This window comes from Phoxinus phoxinus (genome assembly GCF_949152265.1).
Source record: "Phoxinus phoxinus genome assembly, chromosome: 7".
NCBI classification, from domain to species: domain Eukaryota; kingdom Metazoa; phylum Chordata; class Actinopteri; order Cypriniformes; family Leuciscidae; genus Phoxinus; species Phoxinus phoxinus.
In genome coordinates, this window is record NC_136882.1 from 21,669,257 (window position 1) to 21,682,535 (window position 13,279).

Consider the following 13,279-nt stretch of genomic DNA (forward strand, 5'->3'; position numbering starts at 1 on the left):
GTATGTGGCTAATAAATTGATGTTTGAGTGAGTTAAAATTGTTTTAAAATTGCTTTTTGCAACAGAAGTCTGATGTTTTGCATGTTGTGTGTGTGTTTTGTGGTTTAGAGTTTCAAGAAATGGAGCCATATTTTAAGCAATTTGAACGAACTGTATAAGCCTTTAAAATAATATTTACCATGGTAGACCTAACGTTGACAAGTCAGTGTTGATGGAAGTGTTACCACAGGTTTTCTGTAGTAACAATACCGTGGTCATTTTTGTACGTGTACGTTACCGGTAATAAGATCATAATTTGTGATTGACGGATCCGCTGTGTAGCCTATAAAAAATGAATAGCGCAAACGTCTTTCCTCTTCCTATTACACAGCCAATCAGCTTCCAGTAAGTTGCGTCATTCGCGTACGCAAGGGGCGAACGACCAATCACATGAGCGCATTGGGTCTGTTGCAGAGATTTTCTCACGAGGGTATCTGTGGGTTAGTTTGCACATCGAACCGCTGGTGTTTCGGTGAATGTGAGTATGTGGTAAAATGTATCATTAGTGTTTTTAAGCAATATTTTATTATGAGCTCTTAAGAGGGTTGTCATTCTGATGAGGTGATGCACTAGCATCCACAAAGCATCCACTACTGAAAGTGCTCTCACGCTCCATGAACATGTTGAGAAAACTTTTGCTGCTCTTCATGCCTTGCATCGTTTTCATGACGCGAAGATCAAAGGCAGCAGCGGCGCCCAGCGCGAGCAAAACTTTGATCTGGGGTCCTGGACTGGAGACAAACATTGTTCTTCCTGCTAGGTTCTTCTTCATACACACAGTGGACACCACCGGACGAAAGTGAGTGAGTCCTGCAGAAAGACCATAATGGGGCGGTATGCTTGGAATTTGTGAATATCACCACCACACCTACCAAGCTGGTTACATGACATTATGAAATGTTACAGTTTTCTAAAATGTTGTTTAAATATCCAAATGAGACATTGTCTTAATAAATATGCTTGGATTTTGCATTTCCTGAACAGATATTTGAACATGGATAAAGCCATGTTCAAGATTTAATTTAGTTGACATTGGAGCTTACATTGGACATTGTTGGAGTTTAACAGAATAGATTTATCAAAAATTATATCATACAGTAGTAGAACCTTCAGAGTTTCACCTAGATCATCTTATTCTGTAGTCATCTTGGTACTTGAAGAAGCCAGAGACTAATACGCAGTTCTAAGAACCTATAATGAAGTATCAACTAAAAGGTAATACCGGTATATAAAAAGCATAGAAATAGGCTTATCTGCTGATCCTAAAGTGATACGAAGAACCATTGTAGAGCCCTTATTTAATCTAGGACAGTTGTGTGTTGTAAGTGCTTTACTAAATCTGCTAAAAGACAAATGAGTAGTATTAGTAAATTGATTAGTCTATGTCAATCTTTTATGACTGTATGTTTGTCTCTAGACTGCATTGTAGCAGAGACTGTGTTCTGTGATAAATGAAACAGCAAATGCCTGCTGAATTCCCAGGACATGTCTTTCTTTGATTTTCGCCCAGGGCGGTGAAAGCATTTTGTTTAAGAATTAATTTTAAGGCAACAGTTTAGTTCTGTCATGGCTCAAATAATAATGTCTTTGACATTTTGAATGTCCTAATCTTTAGTTTCACAACTTCTCCTGGAGAGAAAACATTCGAAGTGAAAATTACATCTCCAACAGACCCTTATGCCAGAATCTGGATCCAGATTTTAGACCGGAACGACGGATCCTTTTTGGTTCGGTACCGCATGTACTCCAGTTACACAGATCTGCACATTCAGATTCTGTTGAAAGACAAGCTTGTGGGGAAATCACCTTATGTGCTTAAAGGTGAGAAGAATCAAGTATACTTTCATGATACAGAGATGAACAATGTCTAACCTATTTTTCACTACCCAGGTGCAGTGTATCACGAATCATGTGACTGCCCAGAGCCCAGTGGTGCATTATGGGAGAAAAACATGCACTGTCCGGCCTCATTCTCTCAGATCGAGAGTGATTTATCTGTCTTTCCCAGTGTGGATCCAGATCGTAATGCCCATGAGATCCTTCAGCGCTTCGGGAAGAGACATAGCCTGTGCCACTACACCATCAAAAACAACCAGGTACACTACACACATATACACATTCAATGTGCTCATTACAATTTTTCTGTAGCCTATATCTACATGAAGAAGCAAGTAGATGTCAAAGTTTGAAATATGACTCATAATGTCATGTGCCTTCATATGCTTTGTTACTGTAGGTTTATATAAAAACACATGGAGAACATGTTGGATTCAGGATCTTCATGGATGCTTTCCTTCTGTCCTTCACGCGTAAAGTGAGTATTAGCTCAGTAGCCTAATACTGCAACTAAAAAAATGTATGCATATAAATTATGTGAAGTAATAATAATGTTATTTATAAACACTTCATGTAGTATGTTCTCAGTCATTTACCTTCATAACCTTTAGATGGCACTGTAATAGACCGGTGGGAGGCATGCACACATTTTTTTTTATTTGTGCACATAAGTATTTAACTTTTTTGTAGTATTCAGTACTTATATTTTCATACACTACCTACTGTACCATTTAAAGGTTTGGGGTACATATACACATTTAATATAATAATAATACTTTTATTCAGCAAAGACACATTCAACTGATTAAAAGTGACAGTAAAGACATTTATAATGTTACCATAGAATTATATATAAAATAAACGCTGTTCTTTTACACTATCTTATCACCAAATAATAAAAAATTATTCTACTAAAATAGAAAACAGTTATTTAAAATTGTATAATTGTACATTGTAAACAATGTATAATTAAATTGTAAAATATTAAACAAAAAAAATCTTTAAAACCACAAACTTTTAAATATTATGTATGTTATAAATTAAATGTCTGAAATGAAAAATAAAAAGTGAATTTAATGCTTTTGTGTGTGACCAGGTCAAGCTTCCAGACATTGAGTTTTTTGTGAATTTGGGGGACTGGCCCCTGGAGAAGAGACGGGCCTCTGAGATGCCCAGCCCAATCTTTTCATGGTGTGGCTCCAATGACACACAAGACATCGTCATGCCAACCTATGACCTCACCGAGTCTGTTTTGGAGACTATGGGCAGGTAAAGAAAACTGAATTGTAACTCTTTTTAAACTTTTTATGGAGTACAAAGAGTTTTAGGAAAATGTTTAGCATAGAAAAAATTAGAAAAATGCAGTAAGGTCCAATTTTCACTATTGGTCTCAGATGTGGATAATGAGTGAATTATTTTATAAGATATAAATTCATTTGATGTTAGGGAAATTAGAGTATGTTCATGAAAACAAGATGCAATACCTATTCTAACCTTTACACAAATTTTACAACAAACAATGTGATATGGGGAACAATAATAGAAAAGTTCAGTGTAATGTATAGTAAAATCATGAATCATTACATAATATTAGGAAATCTTACTGAATAAAATGTTTGTTCTTTGATCATTTTGTTTTGTGGCAGAGTGAGCCTGGACATGATGTCTGTCCAGGGACACACAGGTCCAGCGTGGGAGCATAAGATGAGCAAAGCATTCTGGAGAGGGCGAGACAGCAGGAAAGAGCGTCTTGAGCTGGTTAAACTGGCACGAGCGAACCCTGCCTTTCTCGATGCCGCCTTAACCAACTTCTTCTTTTTCAAACATGATGAGAGCCTTTATGGGCCCCTCGTCAAACATGTGTCCTTTTTTGACTTCTTTAAGGTGCGTGAATTGCACAACTTCAATACACACAGCATAGGTTTTTTATGTAGTGTAATTTTTTAACTGAGGTGATTATATGTTTCTCTTAACAGTATAAGTACCAGATAAATGTGGACGGGACGGTCGCAGCATACAGATTACCTTATCTGCTTGCAGGTGACAGTGTGGTGTTAAAACACGACTCCATCTATTATGAGCACTTTTACAAGCAACTCCAGCCGTGGGTTCACTACATCCCCTTTAAAGCTGACCTCAGTGACCTAATGGAGAAGATCCAGTGGGCTAGACACCACGATGAGAAGGTACATCATCCCCATTCACACACAAACACCTCATTTGAACACAAAATAATGTGTATTACAAATTTTGGGAGCACAGAATTGTTTTTATCTGATTACCATATTGGGATTATTCATATTTGTAATAAATGTTGCAAAATCTCGAATCAAGGTCATGCATTGCAGTTATTTTACCTTGTTTTTAGGAATGAGACACAGCAAAGAACCTAAACCCCTCTTGATCATGGTAAAAAAAAGCCATGGCCTTGAGTCGCATATTGATTTTATAAAATAGCATGAACAATATGATAAGACACTAGTTTTCAATAGTTAATTAATAATATGCATTATATAGTTAATGTAATATAATGAATGGATAAGCACATGGCTGGATGGTTGCTCTAAGATTTATAGTATAGTACATACATGGACCCATACATACATACAGAACTGTTTGAATTACAGATGTTGAAGTTCTTCTTCTTCTGTTTTCAAAGCAGATGGTTTACATGCAGCATGTTATGTTGCTGTTTAGTAGTGTGAGATGCGGGTGAAAGGGTTTGCAGTCAACCCTTGATTGAAGCAATTGTTAACTGAACAAACAATCCTGCAACCTTTTCTGTTTTCTTATAGGCAAAGAAAATTGCCCTGGCAGGTCAGCAGTTTGCACGAACCCATCTAATGGGTGACAGTATATTCTGTTACTACTTCAAACTCTTCCAGGTAATTTTTTTTCTTTCTTTCTTCAGTTCAGTGCTCTAGTGTATTTGTTGTGGCAATGACTACACAAAGAGCGGAAAGGTCGTTGTTTCGCTGACACTACAGACTTGGTTGTATGTAGGGTTTCCACGGGGCATTAAAAAGTCTTAATAATGTATTTTTCTGCTAGGCATTAAATTTTAAGAAACTTTACAGTCTTTTTTTTACATAGTACATCCCAGTGCACGCTTCACCAGAGATGAGTAAGGGAGGGTTAGTCGCTTGAAAGAAGACAGCGAGTCAAATTCAATGTAACTCTCAATATGACCCGTTTCAGAGATGGTTGGCAACAACTAATGACAGCAATGAAGCCAAGCAATTTATGCCGCAAGGCGTTTATATTAGGTATTTTGGGAATGAAGGCGAATTTCTAATTATCTAGATTTTAAGAATACTTTTCCATCACCTGGTTAAAATTTACTCTGATGTAAGCAAGCCCAACATGGATGAGAATTATGAACGAGCGAAGGAGACACACTGAATGAAAATGCCCATTCACTCTCTGACAGTAGATGACGCTTAAGGAACAACATAAATGCAGCTGTTACCCTCCAACCCCGTAAACAAAGTATCTGCACTAGTACTTTCTGTTTCTCTGTAGGCTACTTACATTTTTCAAACAGCCATTCAGAGTTATGTTTACATATTATATTACAAATAATACAATGTATTTTGAGAATGGGTAAGTTTGTTTTTTATGTGCGTACAGTATTTTCATTTCTTCAGGTCTTAAAAAGTTGTGATTTAAATTCGTTTTTTAACCCTTTTTCTGCTCATATCATTTTGATTTTATGAACTTATCAGTGTGTATATCTTATCCTCTCTTGATCTTCAATCTTCCAAGTTTTATGTTCTCAAGGACTCGAAAGCCAAAGGTCAGATAATGCACGTCTTGCCATCTGCATGGCACACACATTAAGCGGTTATTTTACTGTATGTGTTGATAAGACTGTGGTAAATATGACTAGAAGCACTTTCCTTTATCATATAATAAAGACTCGTGAGCGTTTTTTCTGTAAGATTCAATCTTTCTAGGTCTGCTGTGGGTATTTACTTTATACATATTCAGTGTTGGATATATTTTACCCATTATTTCCTAATTGTGAATTGTTCTGAAACGTTATATCGAGTAAATTAACCAACAACATTTATTCAAAAAAAAAGTCTTATTCTAAATCCGTAATCACTAATTGGTGGTTTTGTTTCTTTACTCTATATATCAACATTCTCAAAACAAAGGACACAATTGGTAATGATTATAATAACAGCAGTAATATTTTAATAATTAAGACATTAAGATTTTTAAATATATATGATTTATATCTAACAATTCGTTTTTTAAAACTTATTTGGTTGTGCATATTTTTCATATGTGCATATGTGTATTATGTATTGTTTGAATGGTTATTTTGTTCTGGCGCATTACAAATAAAATGTATTATTATTTGACCTTTTTAACACTGAGAACTAAATATCTGTAAAGGCATTCACCTCACTAAATATAATATTTTCCATCAGATTTTTAAAAATAATTTTTAGCTTGTCCCAAGTTTCCTGAGTGCTCACAGTAGTCATTGAGCACAAGTATCCCTGAGTTCATGAACCTCAGCACTTTATGGTTTTCCATAACCATCTGCCCAAACATTAATCTTTAAACACACGTTCTGGCCTCAAAGCACTTCTCAGCAATAAACCTGTGTGGTTTGAGGTGTGGAAGTGTTGGAGGTCAAGACCACAGCGGCTACTTGAATTTTATGTGATTCGTACTGCAAATAAAGATGCTTGTTTAGTGTGATGATGTTGCAGTTAATTAAAATTTAAAAGTAAAAATAAAAATAATAGTGCTTCACCAGGACAATGAAAAAGGGTGTGTGATTGGGTGGATTAATCACCAATTGTCTAGCTGAACTTATTATATTGCATATTGAGCATATTGAGAAATAAATGATATATCTTTACTGCTCTGTTTTGCCAGTGAAACTGTGTACACCAAATGAAATTTCTGCACTCATCTAGCTCTGTGTTTTTCTTTTTAGAAGTACGCCGAACTGCAGGTCAGTGAGCCCAAGGTTAGAGATGGCATGGAGCTGGTGGAGCAGCCAAAGGATGAACTTTTCCCATGTTACTGCGCAAGAAAACAGGTCTGTGTGTCCTTGGTTATATTAAAAATAATCACCAAAATGTGTACATTCATTGTTCGTAATTGTCTATTCTTAGGTATCCAATAAAATATCATAACCAAACTCCATTGGCCGCATTTACATTACATTGGTCAAGTGACCCAATTCCGATTTTTTTTTTTTTTTTTTTTTTTTTTTTTTTTTTTTTTTTGGGCAATCATGTGGCAATCATGTGGCACAGATCGGATATGACTGGCGAATGTGTAAGCAGGAAAAAAACACATGGATTCCGATATTCTCAGATCGTTTTCAGGCCTCATTCATTTGTTGAAATAAATCTGATATAAATCAAATACATGGATTTTCTTCTGCCATGTAAACGGACAGATCGGATATTCCCCTGTCAAAGTGAGTCGTATAATATAGAAAAAGCCACGGAGACGAATGACGTCAACTCAAGTTGCGTACAAGTCGCATTTTATTTGGCTATTACATTCATAAATAATGTATACAGGTAAATACATTTTAGTTTCCCTCACTCCACAACAAAATCTTTTAAATTCAATGGATATTCAGAACAGAACAAGAATGAAAAAAAAAAATGTAGGCTAGCTATATAAACATTAAGCAAAAACAAAACAATTTAAGGCTAAACTAAAACAGAAACCGGCATTGGGCTCATGTAGCCTACCTCATTCGGCACAAATCCAAATGTTTCCATAATCACAGTATATTTGGATGCTAAACTATTATTTATTGTGTAAATTATGGGCTTTGTTCTTCAATTGCATTCCATTATCAACATAAAAAATCTTTGTGTTTATGCTGCTACTTGCACATGTTAAACTAACCCCCTGGACAACAAATTTTGTTATTTTTAATGGGTCACAGATTCACTTATCCATTGTAATTCAATTTAATTCTAATTTAACATCTGGCCAGTTACCGGTTAATGATCGGTTAACGGACGTCGGTTAAGGAAAATGACGAAATGAACATCTCTAATGTCTACCTTAGTTGTTTCACACATGCAGATATCGGATATGGGTCACATTTAAAAGTTGTAAGGTGGTCGTCAAAAAAATTGGGTATAGTCAGCAAATCGGAATTGGGCATCAAGACATGCATTAAAAATGCAGCCGTATTGAATGTATACAGGCATATATTTAAATTAAGCACTTTTGCATTTTTTTAACAAATTTTCAGTTTATTCTGTTTTATACTATTTATATTAAGTAATACTGTTAATCTTTGAATTTTCTGCACTATAAAATAAAATATGTATTGTTAAGCAACGACAGGGACTATAAAAGTTGTAAGGTAGCAACAGTTTACCACCATATTGTATAATGATGTACCAGGAGATTTAATTAAGTATCTGATGGATTTATTGTCATTTCATAAAGCAGACAAGCTGGATTTATGAGGGCAATACACTTTTATGACTTTGACTGATCAGCAGATTACTCAGATCACATGTTTATATGAATTCTTTAAGTCTGCAATGCATTAGTCCTGGATGGATCATATCAAACATTTCTAATTGTTTTTGTTTTTGTATACTGTAGGTCAGAGATGAGCTGTGAGACGACCTGTTTCATCATGTCATTCTGATGGATTTGCACCAGAACATGTTTCTCTAAGGCCTCATACTTGGTGCATCAAGTGTCATGTGACTGCAATGTCTTAACTGAATGTTTCTCTTTTTGTATTAAATCTTTCTATTTCTACATAGGTGGTCTGGTTTATATGAATTATATATTAGGACCATTTTTGTTTAGAAAGTTTAATAGAAGGGCTTGCTTATTGCTTTAAAATCAGAGTAAACTTTAATATAAAATAACTGCAATACTCAAAAGAGACATGTTCCACCAAGATTGGACCAGAATAATCCTGTTATTTATTTGGAATAATTAATTATAACAGAATAATTAGAATAAATAAGAAATGTTCTTTACTTTTTTTAGACAAGACTTTAAGAATTATTCCTGTATTATTCCTATATAGAAACGGACTTTTATTCTATATAGAAATGTTTACTTGAGTAAAAACGTGATAACACGCCCTGGACATGATTTCCTATATAACATTAAGAACCAAACAAATAATAAAATAATATTTTATTATTTCCTTAACCCCTTATCAAGCGCCCCTATTTTTGAGAATTTTCTGAAAACGGCATACCCAAATACAAATGTCTGTAGCTCTTAAACCCTATGGTCCACATTCATAATTCTTGTATTTTTTTAAACTAGACAATTGAAACTTTGTTACCCAAGATTCAATTTTAACTCAAAGTTGAATAGGAAAAGAGTAAAACAAGGTAAATTGACATGAAAGTGACTTACGATTTCTTTGAATGAACTTAACTTAGGGAAAAATTGATCAGACTTTTATGTCAAAGGCCTGAAAACACCATAAAGATAAAATTGAATGTCTGGACATGTTTTGAGTCAAATTTGAGATTGATACTCCCAAAAATGTAGTTTCTGTAAGCTTTTATTGATGAAAAGTATAGGCGTCCTTTCCAAAAACCTATTTGGAGACTCCAAATGGAGACCTGTTACCAAATGACATAAGAGTAAACAGTACATGGGTGATTCTCTGAGATGGGTGCCTTTTGGGTCATAACTTTTTTTTTTTATATACCTTAAATAGTTATATTTCTGATAATTTCATGTGATAATGGATTAGTCAAACCTTTAAGAAAATACATTTTCCCACCTCAGGCATGAAATTCTAAACAATATTGAGTGTTTTTTCTTACTGAAAGTTGTTTTGGAGTTCAACCCCGTCACAGACCACTTGGACCCTGTTTAAATATGATTTAAAAAGATTTTCAAGTAAATTCTTGTAGAAGCTTTTCAATGAGATGTCCCTTGTTTGATATCATTTATTGCATGTAGAATTTTATTTTTAAATACTCACCATTTGAATACCAAATCAGGTCATGAAAACTATATCTAACATTGGTCTTCATATCTTATCACAAAATATGCATTAACATTAGGATTTAATCAGGCTTTCATATATTTTCTGACTGTCCTGTAAATTCTGCACACAGCAAAACAAACATTGACCTAATTTGTCTTCTTATCACGAAAATATTAAAGGGGTCATGACATGAGAAACCAAATTTGCCTTGATCTTTTGGTATATAAGAGGTCTTTGTACCATTAAAACGTCCTGCAAGTTTCGTAGCTTAAGACGTCCTCCCCATTATAAACGAATCATTTATTTAATCAAGCTCTAAATACAGCTCGTTCTGGATCCATGGTAAGAAGTGACGTCACGGTACGAAGTGACGTACCAGCGTTTGCATATAGACCGCCTCCAGCACAAGACAACTACGCTTTAAGCGCAAGGCAACTACGCTCATTTCGTATCATCGTCGCGCCCGCGCGCCGCGCGCCTCACAAGTGTTCAGTCGCCGGACAGCGAGTGGTCTGTGTACAGGGAAATTACGACGCCGCAGATGTGCTGTTCCTGGCTGTGGACAAACAACATCTTTGAATACGCTGCGAAAGATCCAGTCGTCAGGGAAAAATGGATGCACTTTATTTTTTGCGGACGTCTCAGTCACGGCAGTGTTAGTTTAAGCGTTTGTTCTGTACATTTGAAGGATGAATGTTTTGAGCTTTGCCAGAAAACTGTTGCTCAAAGATAAGTCCGTGCCGACTATTCTTGGCTCAACATCGACGACGCAAACTGTAAGTAATGTATTTAAAACTTTAAACTACTTTTTAAATACGCTGAAAGATCCAGTCGTCAGGGAAAAATGGATGCACTTTATGTTTTGCGGACGTCTCAGTCACGGCAGTGTTAGTTTAAGCGTTTGTTCTATACATTTGAAGGATGACTGTTTTGAGGAAAAAATCCCAATATGATGCTTGGCTTTGCCAGAAAACTGTTGCTCTATGGTCCGTGCCGAATATTCTGGGCTCAACAACGACGACGCAAACTTACTTTTTACCATGGCTAATATAAACACATTTGTATAAGAGAATCTTGAAAATATGTCGCCTTTCTAGTAGGCCTACATGTGATAGAAAATTAAAAATGTTGCCTTTATCAATGCTGCATCTTCAAATATGGCCTGTGCATGCATTTTTGTCCGTGGTACACCCTATCATTTCATTGGAATTAGTTAAATAATGTTTAACTGTTAGCAAATTAAGCTATAGGAAAATTATGTAACAATAATCCGTTTTCAAGTGTCTCGGGTAAATTTTTTTTTATTAATTCAAAATAGTTTCACTTTCCATGTGGACACGGGCTGATCCAGTCTTCGTTGTTGTGGTGATCGTTCATTTTCCTCTGATTCCGGCTCAAACATAATAAGGTTTTATCATTGCAAGAGCCATCGCTTCGCATGCATCACCCGCTACTAAACAGTTGCGCCGAATCCGCAAATGTTCTGGCTGGGGGCGTTAATAATTGATGCATAGGCACTGACGTTAGCCAATCATAACAGTGGGCGTTAACACTGAACTCTTAAAGGGGAAACACCCCCAAAACAGACTGTTTGACTCAGAGGATGAGAAACAGGGTGGGAAAAGGTCATAAATCACTACATTTTAAAAGTTTTTTGTAAAAAAAACTATAGTAATACTATATTTGCACCTAAGGGAACATAATAATAAAATAAAAAAAACCATGTCATGACCCCTTTAATAAAAAACTATCAAATAACAGGGTTGAACTCAGCATAACGGGGTTGAAAATGATAACAGGGTTGAAGTGATGATCATTATTTCAATATAGTATGGATTTCTTTCCTGTAAAATTAATGATATCACATTCAATAAAATTGTATTTTATTAAAGTTGGCAAAAACAAACAAACATTATAGTTAGTATTTAACATTAAATCAAAAGCATTAAAGGAGAACTCCAGCGCAAAATGAACCTTTGGTCTAATTACACATTGTTACCTCAACCGTTATCTGAGATTTGTTTTCATGATTATCGAATGTAAATAGTTTTATCTCTAAAAACAGTTTAGCCTATGACGCTAGTATAACGCTAGTATATGGGGCATAGAGTAATGACAAATAAAAACGCTTGTTAATACCACTAACAAGGCTCAAAATAGAACCACACTAACACGGTAGCATAATGAGGGTCCCTACCTTCAAACCGAAGCATTGAGAACTTTGACAGTGTCCAGACAGTTTAATAAGAATATTTTTTTATACATACAGTCAACTTCGCGTATACAGGCAGAAGCCATCTTTGAAAAACAGTCTCTACCAGTCGATCAACGAACGCCGATCCAAGTGCGCTGAACTGTGTAGAATCTCATATGGTCCAGCACACTTGGATCGGCGTTTCGTTGATCGACTTGAAGGTAGGGACCCTCATTATGCTACCGTGCAGGGATGGAAATTAAAAATTTTGTCCACCGGCCACTGTGGCTGGTGGATTTCAAAATCTACCAGCCACTCAATGTTTTTACCAGCCACTTTTTTGTTTTTAAATCGACAATGTGTAACTCCATGTGAAAATTGATACTAGAAGATCTACAATACTTAAGCAGTTTATTTAATCACAAGTTTCAATGAAACACTGACACTAGGGCTGCACGATATTGGAAAAAAATTACATTGCAATATTTTTTTCCCCAACGATATATATTGCGATATTGAGAGCCATAACTCCAGGCTAAAGACAATAATTACCATTCTATGATATTAATAATTTCACTAATAAGCAAGCTTCATTACAAGTGACAAAAAGGTCACTTAATATTTTATTCCAAAATTAGAACATTTCTGTAAACACAAAAGCAGAACACATTTTTAAATAAAACAGCAGCTTTACACCAACCCCCTGATTGGTTTACAACAATATAACTTAAAATAAATATATATTTTTTATAAAACAACTTAAGCATTTTGGTTCACAATCTTTTAAGTCTACTTTTCTTAGCCAAAGTGCCAAAGTAAAACAGTGTTGGTGTTGCATCATAATCATATGAAATAAACAAAATGATCTAAAACTTTAATATATTTTGTATTAAATCTTCTAAACAGATCAGAGAACATGTTTCTGTAAACAGAAAAGCCGAACACATTTAAACAGCAGCTTTACACCACACCTGTCAGCGTCGCCGCTCCCACCACGCGCATCAAGAGAGGGAGCACCAAAAAAATAGCCTAATGAAAAATCAATAATTCTAATGCCGATATTATTATAGATACAGACATCCCAAGTCTCCCAGAAGTTCCGGGAGTCTCCCGCATATTGATAGCAGCTCACTGATGCCCGCGAATTAGTTAAAATCTCCGGAATCTAGAGCGAGCGCGCCCGCGAGACAGAGGCGGTGCTCCAAACCGCGCAGCAAGAGACCGCGCGCGTGCCT

General features: G+C 35.5%; 1 protein-coding gene across 2 annotated transcripts; it reads left to right on the plus strand.

Annotated features, from left to right (window-relative positions):
• Nucleotides 1–352: 352 nt before the first annotated feature.
• On the plus strand, nucleotides 353–8,990 carry poglut2 (protein O-glucosyltransferase 2). 2 transcript variants are annotated; one of them, XM_079617688.1, is made up of 11 exons: nucleotides 423–517; nucleotides 716–838; nucleotides 1,655–1,860; nucleotides 1,930–2,135; nucleotides 2,276–2,353; nucleotides 2,972–3,144; nucleotides 3,522–3,759; nucleotides 3,852–4,061; nucleotides 4,671–4,760; nucleotides 6,833–6,937; nucleotides 8,485–8,649. In XM_079617688.1, exons 3-11 carry the CDS (start codon nucleotides 1,779–1,781, stop codon nucleotides 8,500–8,502), a joined length of 1,200 nt encoding a protein of 399 aa, XP_079473814.1. In that variant the 5' UTR covers nucleotides 423–517; nucleotides 716–838; nucleotides 1,655–1,778; the 3' UTR covers nucleotides 8,503–8,649. The 2 variants fall into 2 exon arrangements, with proteins under 2 accessions (XP_079473813.1, XP_079473814.1); XM_079617687.1 differs by having other exon boundaries at nucleotides 353–838; nucleotides 8,485–8,990.
• Nucleotides 8,991–13,279: the final 4,289 nt, after the last annotated feature.